The 15,043-nt window shown below is 38.0% G+C and overlaps 1 protein-coding gene across 2 annotated transcripts in view; it reads right to left on the bottom strand.

The window, feature by feature from the left end:
- Positions 1–250: 250 nt before the first annotated feature.
- mat1a (methionine adenosyltransferase I, alpha) overlaps positions 251–15,043 on the bottom strand; it is a 26,857-nt gene continuing 12,064 nt past the window's right edge. Inside the window, exons 3-13 of one of the 2 annotated variants that reach the window (XM_042501923.1) lie at positions 11,411–11,546; positions 10,935–11,035; positions 7,389–7,466; positions 6,851–6,973; positions 6,644–6,756; positions 4,743–4,886; positions 3,992–4,117; positions 3,812–3,904; positions 3,525–3,707; positions 3,269–3,402; positions 251–1,796 (exon numbers count right to left, since the gene is read on the bottom strand). In XM_042501923.1, coding sequence (XP_042357857.1) covers positions 1,694–1,796; positions 3,269–3,402; positions 3,525–3,707; positions 3,812–3,904; positions 3,992–4,117; positions 4,743–4,886; positions 6,644–6,756; positions 6,851–6,973; positions 7,389–7,466; positions 10,935–11,001 — 1,164 coding nt within the window. In that variant the 5' untranslated portion in view covers positions 11,002–11,035; positions 11,411–11,546 and the 3' untranslated portion in view covers positions 251–1,693. The remainder of the gene's footprint in view (positions 1,797–3,268; positions 3,403–3,524; positions 3,708–3,811; positions 3,905–3,991; positions 4,118–4,742; positions 4,887–6,643; positions 6,757–6,850; positions 6,974–7,388; positions 7,467–10,934; positions 11,036–11,410; positions 11,547–15,043) is intronic. The other variant, XM_042501924.1, reaches the window with a different exon arrangement.

Genomic DNA, 15,043 nt, shown 5'->3' with positions numbered 1-15,043 from the left:
GTTTCACGGACCCCTCCTATTCCTTTTACGTCAAGAATTTTCTTCCGTTTTTGGGATTCTTCGCTCACTGTGGAGGCATATGAGACAAACAAAGTTTTCTTCACAAATTCAACGTAACACAGGTTGTATAATGAATATACAAATGTTTTTTTTGGTGGATGAAGTATTCCTTTAACCTATCATGCTGTGGAAGGGGCCAGACAATGGTTTCTTTAATTTTCTTTATTGTTTAATTATTTACATTTTCGGGTTTCTCTGCCAACTGAGTTGACAGAAGATGACACAGATTGGCACATTAAATGGAGGAAAACCTCTCTTACGAGAACAATGTCGGCTGTAGATGAGAGCACAAAGTTCTAAACCTCTACAGACAGGAAGTTTTAGGTTTTTAAGTTTTTAAGGTGAGTACTGTTTACACTTCCTCTATCCCATCAGCAGGAAAGAATTAGAAAAAATACGTTGTGATTAAGCAATGGCGAAAGTTGACTTAAAAATTCAATTTTCTAAATGCCCTGTGAGAAATACATTTTAACAAACACTCCCTTTTCTGAATCCACGGGGAAGAAATTTCAGTCTGCAATATAAAGCTGCATATGAAACTTGAGTAAGAAATCAGCTAAATATTTTTAAGATAAGGAAGGAGCATCTGCACCAAGGCATTCTGTCAGATATTGACTTGGATCGGCCTTTAACGTGAAAATGCAGCAATAATCGTAAGACATCTGTGGTGCACTGTGTGCGTGCAGCTCAGTAATTTGCTGCAGAGAGCAAAGAGAGAAGAGACTTCAAGTTTTTTGCTGAAATTAGTCAAATTTACAGACTCAGTCATGGCTGCAAGTCTCCAGGTAAAAATAAAAAAAAAAATGACATAAAAAGATACAAACCAACCACCAGGTGAGCTGTGTGGCAATAAAAGCAACTTGATATTAAAACAAAGCAGGGCTGAAAGGATGACAGAAAAAAGAGCAGTATGAAAACATGAGTCTGCATAGCTATTTTACATGTGATTGATTGTAACATATGCTTAAGAGATAAAGGCTCTAACCATGTTTTAATGACTTGTGTTGTTGTATGATGGTGATTGTAACAGTGCAAACAGCTTCCTGCAGCACAAATTACAAAGTAAGACTTAGAAAAGGAATTTTTCAGTCATGACAAAAAGATTAAGCTTCCTTCTAAAGTAGAGCCTTTGGTTGAGCAGTAATTACACTTCTGACATTCATATGATGAAACACTAACGGTTACTAATGGAGCACTGAGGTTGTTTCTGTACATTGGACTGGTCACATAAAGGAACATTTGCAGCTTTGAGGTAAAACGGGGTACAGGTTTTTATCTTCAGAGGATTTTATTTGCTGTGGTGTTCCTCTATGTTACCAGGGAAGATCTTTGACTAGTGATTACATTTCTAAAGCACCAATAATTGGATGTATGAAGAGGACAAGGGGAAATGGATTACTTATGTCCTCTATAATGTCTCTCTTCTCATTTGAAGACTATCCCATTATATGTCTGTTAGCTACAACCACCCGTGCATATAATGATCTTCTCACCTCTTTAAAGCTGACTTTTCCCTAACTTTGGCTTTAGTTGTTCCTATTAAAAATGTCGTGTCAGTTGATGGAGCTGGCAGTCATAGCCAATGAACAGCTGGCCTTCAGGGTGAGTTGATCAGGACGAGTAGGTGGAGTATTTAGAAGACAAGCTTTTTAGGGACCTCCCAAGTAAACTCTGGTCGACCGAAGTGGCCGTAAGAGGCTGTCTGCTGGTAGATCGGTCTCTTCAGGTTCAGTTCCCTGCAGAGATATAAGAGACATGCAACATTAGAGGTAAGAGAGGACAGTGAAGACATGAATCATTGGTTTTGTAATTTTAGATGTTCTGTGTAGTTCTTTTTTTACACAGATGCAGACAAAAACATTTTCAAGCATTTGAGAAATATCTCTACGGGCCTCTACAGAAAATTCTTTAAATGTGATTACTGTTACTGTATATTTCATCGTGTTTCTTTGATACCACCTGACACATACATTAGAAATTGTCCTTCAGTGCTATTTTTGCCACAACCACAGCTTTCTGTTTAGAGGATGATCTTTGTTAGCAGAGATTATGTCTAAATCAGTAACATGGGGTGAACAATATGTATGCACATAACTCAAGCTGCATCATGACTTGGATCCCTTTTAACTAAAGTTATTGAAGAGTGATTAAAGGTCCATCCATAGAGAGGCATTACAAACTACTTAAATGTAAAAGTAGACAAAAGCTACCAGCCAAGTAAGCAAGATCCTACCCATCTCCTACCCCCACAAGTCTGTGCAATATCTTTCTGTTTGGTATGTGCAATATTTTGGACTGTGCAAAAACATATCACACTGCTTCTGTTCATATTCTTAGCACTCCTTTTTTCCTCATTATTCATTTTCACTTGCTATTTCATTTTATGTTATATTTATAGGATTTGTATTTTAAGTTGATATTGTGTATTGTATTGATATTTGAGCTGCTGGGCACCCTTTTAGGGATGAATAAAGTATCTTCTGTTCTAGTCTATTTTAACCTAAAACCACTAAGTTTATATTTAGGGAATGTACAACTTTGGTGACCCCTAGTGGTAATATAAAAACGCACAAGCTTTTAGTGAGAAAATCTTTTCCTCTAAAAAGAAATACATATTGCCATCAGACTAATTTGAAGATTTACCAAAATAATCTACACAAAGTGGCTTTAAAAGAATACTTCGCCCACAAAATGACCATTTGCATATCAGTTACTCAACCTGTGCTAAGCCGAATTTGTAAAGAAAACTTTTCTCGCAAACACATCTGCATAAACAGTCTCACACAGACAGGAAGTGTGCCAGGGCACGGCAACGAATGCACAAGCAGAGCTCAAACGCTTGCTCTTTCCCAGGCACGCAGAGGTGTTTTAAATAGTAAAGTTTCCGAAAAATGCATGTGTTTGGGAAGTACTGAATGTGTGACTGAATAAGTTGGACATGGATTATACTGCACGAGTTGAGTGAATTTGTAAAGGTGATTTATATTTTGCTGTTGTTATACACAGCCCCCTTTTACTGCAATTTATTAAGAATTTCCTCTGTGGAAGCATGCAAAAAAGGTTTTCATCATAAATTCAATGTAATTTGGGGTGCGTAAGTGATACAGAAATTATGATTTTGTGAGTGAAGTACTCTTCTAAATGAAGCAGCCTTTACATTGTCTTGCAGAAGGAGGATGGAGAGGTCATGTTTTCTTATCACGTTTACCTGACAATGACTCCTGGCCGCAGATCAAAGTTATTGTTGACAATCTGAAGCAGCTCTGACTCTGTTTTCTGGGAGGAGCCATAGGTGAACAAGGAGATGGACAGAGGCTGGGCAACACCAATAGCATAAGATACCTGTAACACAGACACCAGGCCGGGCAGACACAAATATTTCAGCTTCAAACACTGGTCATCTACACATAGTCTTAGGCCTTAAACATGTTTAAATGAGGAAAAGAATGATGCTATACACTCACCTGAACCAGGACTCTCCTGCACAGTTTTGCTTTGACTAGAGACTTGGCCACCCAGCGAGCGGCGTAGGCAGCGGAGCGGTCCACCTTTGAGAAGTCTTTGCCAGAGAAAGCTCCACCACCATGAGCACCCCACCCTCCATATGTGTCTACAATGATCTTTCTGCCTGTCACACCGGCATCACCCTGTTGTGCAGAAAAAGGGAAGATCAGCAAACATAAGTGGTGACTTTTTAGGTAGTTTTGGTTTGTTCTCTAAATGAACCAAGCAGCCTGTGTGTGATGGTCACCTGAGGTCCTCCAATGACGAAGCGGCCACTGGGCTGCAGGTGGTAGATGGTCTTGCTGTCCAAATATTTGGCAGGAACCACGGCGTCGATCACCTAAAAGAATAGATGCAACATAAGAACTTTCATTTCCTGAGCAATACATGACTCAGAGCAGAGTTAGGCGTGTTTGTGAGGCTCTACCTTCTCCTTCAGGACTCTCTGCTGTTCGTCCAGAGAGATGCAGTCATCGTGTTGGACAGAGATCACAATGGTGTGAACTCTCTTGGGGATCACGGCTCCGTCCTTCTGGTCATAATGCACTGTCACCTGTGACACACAAAACAAGTCAAAGGTGTAATTAATTAATTAATTTATAGTTCTCTCTTTTTTTACTCTCATTTATCTAATTTCCTGCTGCTGCTTTAGTGATCCATATTTCCCCACAGGATGATCACTGATCTGTTTTCTCATGCAGACCCTCACCTACAACTCTACAGCTTGGCCTAAAACAGAGTCAAAGCCAGGTAATTACAAAGCAACTTTTTATTTCTAATTTCCCCAATATTTCTTTGGTGTATTAAAAATGTGTGCTCAGTCCAATGTGTTTGAATACCTCGTTTGAAATCTGACCAACTCACTTTTGCCTGATGCTCTAGAAACCTAAATTTGACCTGGAACATGAAAGCATCAGATGTCGCAGAGTTGCAGTCAGCGGCTGACCGCCTCTAAATCAGTCAAAAGTCTTATTTCTACACAGAGAGCTTTGTGTTAAATACACGCGGTTGCCACCGCTGATCCGATTTTGTCTGCTGGCACCAAAATAAATCTCTTGGAAGACGTCCAGATTAGAAACAATAAAGTAATTCACAGAGAGACTGCTGTGGTTTTGTTGCTCTTTTGCGAGAGGCAAAGAAAAATCTTGCATGCACCGCAAAACAACACATAACTTCACCTGTGTTTTAGAGTCAGGACGCAGCCAGGGGATGGTGCCGTTGCGTCTGAGTTCAGCCATCTTCGAGTTGAGTCTGTGGGCTAGGACGATGGTGAGAGGCATACACTCCTCGGTTTCATCTGTGGCATAGCCGAACATCAGACCCTGCAGAGAGAGACAGGGAGAGAGAATGGAAACTGAAAGATGTAAACTGTATGATGACAGAGATCATTTTAGCAGGAGATATTTAAATAATTGCTAAATGTGTAACAAAAAGTTGGGCAAAGACAAAATATTGATTTGAACTGTACTACACTCCTGAGAGGAGTCAGCTAGAGATAGTTTTATTAATAAAATTTCAGCACTGTCACATGAAACAAGACAAAATAAATGAAGGAGATTTAAAAAATAATATGCAGGTAAAAGTAATTAAAATAGAGGTAAAAATAGAAGTAAATTCCAGTAAAATAAAACAAAAGATTAATCAAGTTAAATAAGAAAAGCTTTAAGATACAGCCATGTTTTGAGAAAATGTTCATAAGAACATCTTTAATCAGTGAACTCTGATTTATATCCTTATATGTAATCTTACAGATATTGCAGACCTTTTAATAATCTAACTTACTGGATTGCACGTCAAGGCAGGGCAAGTTTTTTATAGCACCCTTCAGACACAGATCAATTAAAGGTGCTTTACAGGGCACATAAATTCATGAAATACAATATTTAAATTTCACTTAAATTCACTTACATTTCTTTTGTGAAATTTAACTATTTATATGAACTCAAGTACTGCACTTAAAGGGTAATGTGTAACTTCCAACCTGGACTCTAGTGTTTAATGTATTTGTGTCTAAGTGACTATTGAGAACAACAGTTTCGGAAACTGGTCCAGTATTGAGTGAGAGCAGCTGTGAAACAGGCTGCACGTGCGTCTTTGCACATCATCATTTTACATCCACCGAGAGTATGATTTTGCCACTGACTGGCTCAGGTTATTATAAGTGTCTGACAACATCATGGAAAGGATCTCCACAGAGATAGAATAACCAGAAACAGCCCGCCATCACTATCGCCAAACTTACCAGATTCAATTTATATTAACATTAATTTTACCATGTATAAAGCCAGTATATTTTTCACATCTAACTGGGTGAATTAAGAGTTCATTTCAAGTTTACCAGACGTGGTGATTGTTGGAAAAGTGGAAAGACAAACCAAGACAGCTTTTGTTGAGTTTTATATTATTTCTGTCAACTCACTATACTGGACCAATTTCAAAAAATGTTTCCATAAGTTCAACACATGGGAAAATAGGATCAAGGCTAAAAAATACCAGAGTTACCCTTTAGAGATATTTTTTATTGCTACTACTGCACTACTTTTCAGAAGAGAACACTGTACATTTCAGCACTTACAGTCACTATAGTCCAAGAAATAAATGCAAATTTGTGTAGCAGAACTTTGCTCATCTCCAACCATCAGTAATCATCTCATGATCCCTCAGATATCTCGTGTCACTGGAAAAGGCCTGATCCCTGTGTTGGGAGCATTTGACAAAACTACCTGACTGTATATAATGTAGTTATATACAGTCAGGTAGTTAAGATTAGCTACCCCTTAGCCAGCTACAACTGTCAACTGTGAGTGCTGATGTATCAGTATAAGAAATCTAATAATATAATTTTCTGCAGAATAACTATGTTTATGTTTGTTGCTTGAAGTTCATTTAGCTGAAATTTTACTTAAGTAGGATTTTAAACGCATGATTTGAACTTATAAAGGAGTCTGATCTCCTCTGCCACCACTACTGAGTGTGACACTGTAGTGTTGGGTCAAACAAAACTGTGATATCTGACTTCTGTCACTATCTCCAGCCGTCACGAGCCAAAGGAGACATTGTCCTGTTGCAACAGTCCTACCTGGTCTCCTGCTCCAATGTCCTCCTCCTGTCTGTCAACATGGACCCCCTGAGCAATGTCTGGACTCTGCTGCTCCAGAGCCACCAGCACGTTACACGTCTTATAGTCGAATCCTGCAGAAGGAGAGTAAACAAGAGAGAAAAAGCTGACAGTACAGAAAGAGCAAATATTACCTCTACTTTATTTATTTTCAAGTTATATTCTTACCTTTGTCGGAGTTGTCGTAGCCGATGTGTTTGATGACGTCTCTAACCACCGTTTGGTAGTCTACGTTGGCCCGAGATGTGATCTCGCCACAGAGCAACACCATGCCAGTCTTACACACCGTCTCTGTCAACACATTACACATACTTGTAAACATCTTGTTAAATATCTTCATTAGACAATCTCTCGTCTACATTTTGACTTTGCCCGCTTAATAATAGCTGCTACAAAGACACAACAGGCCTGATCACTGTTATCAGCAAATTCACAGAGCTACACTTGCGAGCTGTCTTCTTGTGACATTCAGCGGTCAATACTGAAATACAATAAATAATCTTAACAATCTCAACGACTTCCAGCTGAGATTCGGGTCGGTGGGTTTGTTTTTACTCATCTATGTCCAAACTGACCACATGTTGCCCTTTGCCTTACTGAGGAGAATGTAAAAAAACAAGTTCAGATGTTGAGACGGTTGTTCCATATACTCGCTCTCTCTGTGACTCTGTGTTTCAAAACATTAACTAGATCTGAGTTTACTCACCACAGGCCACTTTGGCATCTGGGTCCTGCTTTAGGTGAGCGTCCAGGACAGCATCACTGATCTGGTCACAAATCTTGTCTGTGGAGAGACAGCAAGCATTAAATAAAAAGTTAAAATTCAGAACAGAGATTTAATTATATTATAGCACTGAGATTTCTAGATTGTTTATTTTAGAATTATTAGCTTTTTGAGGCAGATATTGCAGTGTTTGAAGGACAGGAAAAAAAACAATTGTAGCACTGTTCTTTTACAGATATTTCTATGAAAGGTTAAACATGAATATATTTCCAACAGTTAGAACGTTGGAGTAGAGTTGTATCACTTGAATTTGCAGCAGGACAATGCCTCACAAAGTATTTCAATCATCTCCCTCTTTCATCCTGCTGAGGCAATGCACGGGTTACATCAGCAACAACATCAAGATCTGGTTACCATCAGCTTGAAACGACACCGAGAACCTAAAAATATAGTTTTTGCACTAATTCTCATGCATGGAGCAATGACATAATATTAAATGTTCTTCTTTTTTGCTTTAGTTTAACTTTCCGGGCAGTTTACAGTCAGCAGGTGCTGAACTCGCCCAACTGCACAAAAACGGCCTCTATCTGTGGGAACAGCCCAGACCTCGAGGTGTGTTATCAAATCAAAAAGTGTGTGCTGCAGCTTTCTACCAAGGCCACACACACCTCTGTAAATGTACAAACTGTCTGGATTTTATCATTAGGCTGCTCTCTTTTAATGCCTTATGTAACCCTCTGCTAAGACAAATATAAATCTTAAATAAATAAGCAGAAACTACAATGTTATTCTTAGTAGAGTTGTTACGATACCGATACCATTATCGGAAATGCGTCCGATACTGCATAAATTGCGGGATCAGGTATCCGTGAGTGAGTAGTTCTATGAACCGATCTTATACCAAGCAATCTATTAATAAACTTTAAAGTAGTTTCACACCTGGATAAAATGGCAGTTTTCCTAGAAAACAATTTCTCTTAGCTGCTGTAAAAGTCAACTACACAGCAAGTTGCACTGTGTATCAACTGGCAACTACTGTCTTGGAGTGGTGAAGAAGAACCAATTTTGGTTAAAAAGTGTAATTCAAGCAGATAGGAAAAATGTCAAATCAGATAAAGAACATTCTATGGCATTCATTCTCTTTATGTATTTGTCCATATTTGGGTCTGGGATCAGTACTCTGTATCAGCGATATGCAAACTCAGGTATCTGAATCGATACGAAAAAAAAAGCGCCGGAACATCTCTGGTTCTCACTGTGGACCTTGTTTTCTGGAATATTAAGCGATCTGGGGTTATAACCTAAGATGTCAAATGACACACATGCTGCATGTCATTTTAAAAGATGGTTTGAAGGAGTTTTTTGTATTCATTTCACAATTACTTAAGAGACTTTTTGCATTATACTTATGTGGGAGTTTTCTTTTCACTAGTAATTACATTTTTTACCTTTGTGAAATTCTTTCCTTTTTTGTGTGTTTGGCCTGATCGACTTTAAGTAATGTCTACTGTATGATGTACGGAGGGAGATGTGACATAAATCTATAATAAATATTTACTTTTTGCCACGTTTCAAAACTTTTTTTTATTGCAGGACAACCACCGCTCCATCCTTGGCAAGGTGCTGCAACATCAATGAGTTCAAACTGGAAGAAAAGATTTCCATCCATTTACATCTAATATGTAGAGATTCACTTTATTCTGATCTCTCAGTCTATAAGACATTCATCAAAGCATCGAAAAACATTACTTTAAAATGAACAAAAAGTTGAATTCCAAAAAAACAAAACAAAGGTTTATTTGTCCAAATTCAAAATGCGTGCAATTAATTTTTTTAGCTCTGTGGTTTTATATAATGTCAGGGGTTCACAGCCATCATGCCCTGCCTTAGTGAAGCTGCCAAACTGGTTTACTGATTATCGATTTAGCGCTGGGGACTTTGTAACATATTTGTCAAAGGATTACGACACACTGACAAGGTGGGTCGTCTAAAGGTAGCTTTTAGGTTTTTAGAAAGATGAGTTTTCTCAGGTGTGTATGAACATCTGGGTAACATATAGCCCTAAAAATGTGATAAATGGTTTATGACACTCCATGATGTAGTTGTACACAGTTCTAAATACGTTTTTAAGGGTTTGTTAAATATATATTGATTATAACTTATATCATTTATTCAATATTTAATATTTTTACAAGAGGGTTCTACTATTATTATACCCCAAACTTCACCAATGGATGCCCACAGGAAGAGTTATAGTTGAGGACGCATACACTGATAATCTTTGAAACTAAACTCTTTTTAATAACCAATGATCCATTTACTCATCAAAAGCGTGTCTGACAAATGGGGCTCTTTAGACAAGTGCTCCATTTTGTGGCAGTAGGAAAAAGCAAAGCAAATATATAAAAGACTTCCAAACTGCAAAAAAAACAAAACAAAAAAAAACCCAAAAAAAAAAAAAAAAACAAAAAAAAAAAAAAAAAAAAAACCACAAAAAAAAAGCAGTATCCCTGCTTGGAGGGGGTGGGGGGGGGGGGGCATGAGCTGAAGAACGAGTTGCATTGAAACAGCAGACTCCCATTAGCAGCTAACCAAGCGGCACAGATTACACACACGCCCTGACTGCAAGGTGTTGTGCTTCTGTTTTTATGTGTGACATTTAAAAGCGATGAATTTATTAGACTAAAGATTTAAATCACAGCTTGTTGAACATACAGGGGACAAATGAAACAACACTGATACTATGCATTCTTCCTTAGGTTTATATATAGTGGGGGAGGGATTATGTTAAGGATTGCACCACTGCAGGCCTGCCCTAAAAGTCCTGGACATACAACAGTTTAATTCCACAATATGCAGTATTGTATTGTTCCCAGTTTTTCCACATGATATCAACAAGACTTTTCTTACATGCATTATGTTTTTAAAAAGAAATCTCAGATTTTACTTTATCCACACATTAAAGTTAAGTACTGCAAACATGGGACTGTTCATTTTTAGAATGAAATGACTAGAGTTGTCAGCAAACATTAAGGTTATGGCTGCAGGCATGCATCTTGTATTGACAAGTATTGATTACTCCCATTTCAGTGTCAGCATGCCAGTTGTATCCCAGCGTAGAGTCCATGATACTTGATGCTTTTTCTTCAGTATGAAACCTTATACACACATATTCACCTCCTGTTGCCCATAAGTGAGAGTGAGGGGCAGTAAACACATGTTGCTGTGAATGGAATACCAACCATGCTTGGAGAGTAAATACTCAGCACTCTGGAGCTATTTTGGACATGTAGTCCAACCTGCATAGAGTTAATTCACATGCATGTCTATGTTTCAACCATTTTAATAGAAATGTTGATAAGAAAAATGTAATGCTATGTTTTTACAATTGATTTTTTTGGGGGGGTTTACAAAAAAGTGTAAGGACATTTGACAAGTAGTAAAATAACTTGCAGTAAACACGTAAAACTTAATTTTCAGTGTCCCAGTTTCTTACATACAGGTAGCTAAAGTTGATTAGAGACTCACCTGGATGTCCCTCTCCTACGGACTCCGATGTGAACATGAAAGAACCCTCATCCAGCATGTCACTCATTTTTTCTATGGGGCCAGGTACTCAACGAGACTCTCTGGGAAAGAAAAGTTTCCTCAGTTCCCTCCAACAAGCAGCCCAGAGAGATCTGAAGGGTGCTTTATATTCCTGCTGGTTCTCTTTAAGAGAGAAATGAAGAACGGGAGGCCAACAGCCCTGCAGCCAATACAAAGTCTATCCTACAAAACTCCACGTCTGTGTCCACATGGTCCAATATATATGGCTAAGAGAACTCACACATGCACGCGTGCACACACACACACAAACACGCACACACACACATCATGTGAATCCATGGGACAGTCCATTCCAGGGGGGAGTGGATGATGGGAGGGCATTAACAGCTTGTTGAAGCTTGTTAACCCCTTGTGTACAGTACTGGTGCTGTAATGTGTGTATCAGTAGTCATCACCTCCATTCTGACAGCCTTGCATTAGGGACAAATTCTTGTTGGGTAGAGCAGGAACATCTCAATTTGGGGGTTCCCCTTCCCCCATCACAGTGATGGGACAGCTCTGTCTGCTGGGACTGGGCCAGGTACGAGCAGCCTGCGGACAGAGAGAGAGAAAGGTGGTTGTTGTCAACTGCAACAATGATGCAATTACTCTTGTTTACATCATGTTCTGAGCAAAGTGTGTTCTTTCACTTATATGGAACAAACTCAAATCTAACGCTCTGGAAATTAATTAAAAACGGACCAAAACTATAATATATGAGTTTAAAACAAGCACCAACAGTTAAATTAATAGTACGCTGATTAATCTGTAACCAATTTAACGACGAAGCTAAAAATGATGGTTCCAGAATTAATTTATTGGTCTTACATTACAGTAAATTGCAGTGGTTTGAAGTAATTGGACAAGAACTGTACTGTCCTTGAGTGTCTTCATTTCTATACATTTTTAATACACATACTCCACCACATTTTAGACAAAAATATTTTTTACTTCACTATATTTATATGAGTGCTGAAGCTTCTTAGACTAAGATTTTACATGAAAATCTAAAAATCTGTTTATAAAGAAAATATAATTCCTATACTGTTAGTAAACTACCCATCATTATAAAATAGTTCAAATTAGCTCCACTCTGACCAGCATTATTGATTATCTGTGTGATGATTGATTGTGAATACAGTTGTTGGTTGCAGCCCTAAAAATTTGTATAATTTTATTTACACAAAATACAGGAAATTTAACTAAATTTACTAAATTTTCCAAAGTTAAGGGACTCTATGCAGAATATATACATTTTATATTTTGGTTGTTATCCTGACGTATTAATGCGTGAGCAGCTGCTTAATGTTGTAAATGGACAAGATGAAGCTTATTTCATTCTGATAATTAAACGTAAACCGAGGTCACATTAATGTATTGAAAGCAAAAGTACAATATTTTCCTCTGAAATGTACTTTAAAAGACCACAAAATGTATCTCAAATTTGTACTTTAGTACAGTACTATGTAATTAGTTACTTTCCGTTAATGCCAATAATTACATTTTGAGCAGACAGTCACCTGTTGTCTAAATGCTCTTTTCCATCCAAGTCCCAGCCTGAGGCTCTTGTTCCTGTACACAACTGCAGAAAATATCAACCATTTCCTGAGAGAAGATCAAATAATGAAGATGTGTCTTTCAGATATCTGGTGGCCTTTAAGATGACTCACTGTGCCTGTGTTTCAGTAGAATATCAGGGACCGTGTAGGACTGACTGTGCAAGTGATGCTCACTAACACACTGTATGTGCATGCACAAACACACACCTGGAGAAACAATAGGGCTGTAAACCGTACACAGACACCAACTTTGTACCTTTTCACATCGTATACGGGCTCTGCAGACAACAAGAGGTAAACAAATCTCTCTTTATTGTAGTGTAAACGGTGCAGGGGGACAACCCTTTCTCTCCATCTCGCTCTCATCTGGCTCTGATTTCAGCTGGCAGAGAGTCGGCCTCATGAAATGGGGAGAATGTTAACTAGCTCTCAGGAGTGAATAAAATACCACTCTTCCTCATTGCTCTAAGCCGTATTTAAAGCAGATTTAACCCGAAAAGCAAAAACAAAATCTACATTAACCATAGAGCCAAAAAGCAGTAACTTCATCACCTTTTTTTCTTCACAATTTTACAGAAAGTCTATAATTGAATTCTAAGATACCGAGTATTTTATGAAGTATTGGTAAACTTTAGTAGGTCTACCTGTGCATAAAAACAACTGACATGTATTTATGGCTCAAGTACATGCACATAGGACAATATTGCCTCACACGTGTTATGCAGTAAATTAGTGTTTGTATTGTTGACAGGAATGGGTGAAAATCAGAAACAGCTGTATTAACATAAAAATAAATACACTTCAGTAAGCAATGAGCTGACCTAATGTTACCTGAGGCCGACAGAATCAAATCAAACCTGGAGAAGCATACTGAGTGTGATATAAAAGCTACCGCGGGGCTAAACAAAGTATCCATTATTCTTTCACTACAACAATTCAGACATCTTATCCCAATGACTAGTCAAGCTCAAAACTCCTTTGGGAGAAATCCCCACACAGCCTACCCTAGATGAACTACTTCATACTGCAGTAAAACTAACAAGCAGAGAAGTGGAAATATTTAGCTCAAAGTAACGGATAAACTTTCGAAACAATTCACTAAAAAGTAAAACGTGAAAAATTACCTCATAACAATGGATAAACTGTTGAATTATTTAACTAAAAGTAACGCATAAACAGGTGAATTAAAGATGCTCTGTGCTCAAAAATGGAATTTCCTTCTGTTAATGTCCCCTAAAATGTCTGACCTTGACTATACCGACTTGCATCCATGCAAAGTTTGTTAGTAAAGAAGTGTTTTCACATTCTTCCACTGAAGGAGCTGATATCTGTGCAGTTCCCTTAAATTAGAGATTCAGACACAAGCTAGATTTCATATATCAGAAACTTGAGAACCAATCGCTGTCTAACATGCAAATAACTGCCAACAAAGGATGGACTTTTCAGTACAGAGAGCAGAGTTTGCATTAGCATAATGACAGATAATATAAACATAAAAACATGGTGTGCAGTTTTAAAACTTTAAAATCTTGATTTTTAATTAATAATGACTAAAAGGAGATAAATAAATAATAAGGTAAAAACACAGGGCTCACACTCACCAAGGGGCCCCGTAAAAGAGCCCAACAATCACTACTGTATTTTTCAGGCAAGGGAAAGGGGGGGAAAAAAACTGGAACCCTCTATTCTGGTGGCATTATGGTGTTTCTATAGCGATGTCTGTCTGGTGCCCCTTACGTTGAAAATAGACCAAGCAGCAGTAAATAGTGGCCTGCGGTGAGCTGCCATATAACATCTGTGGCTTTTAGTGTCGAACTGTGACCAGAGATTACTGAACACCAATCAGTAAACAGAGTCCTGTGACTCCTGTGACATGCTGACCTGTTGTGAGGCACACTTTACCACTGCTTTTGTGTTTTTAGCATTAATCTGTATAGACAGATATTTGCACATGTATGCAGAATCTGCAGGAAACAAGATGTTGGTATCAGACATGTTCTCGTTTTGGTTGATAGACTGAGTGGCTCAGTTGTTAAAAGTTTTTTTAACCTGGATGAAAATGATCTGGATTTGGGAATCCAGTGTTTTGCTATCCAATATCAGCTAATCCATCTTACTTTTGTACCAGTTTTTCAAAGCATCATTGAATCAGATCACCTTGACCCAGATACAAACTTTTTCAAGATTACCAAATCCGGATACACCCTCTACATATCACAATGTAGGCTGCTGACTCTGTAAGGCTTTATGTATATATTTATACATGTTTACTTTTATTTCATAGTTTTATTTGAACAGACAGAAAAAAGCATGGAGGATGCAATCGTTAGAAACTACAATTACTGTAGTTCGTTTGTAATTTTCAACAACGCAAAATGAAAGTTTGATCAAGATCACAACCAAGATTGGATTACATGATCTACTCCTATAACAGAATCCTTTTTTTTTTCTTTTAAACAACCCATTTTCAAGATTCACATTTCTTTTGAA

The sequence above is a fragment of the Plectropomus leopardus genome, chromosome 15 (genome assembly GCF_008729295.1).
Source record: "Plectropomus leopardus isolate mb chromosome 15, YSFRI_Pleo_2.0, whole genome shotgun sequence".
NCBI classification, from domain to species: Eukaryota; Metazoa; Chordata; class Actinopteri; order Perciformes; family Serranidae; genus Plectropomus; species Plectropomus leopardus.
This window is presented reverse-complemented; position numbering and strand designations above follow the sequence as displayed.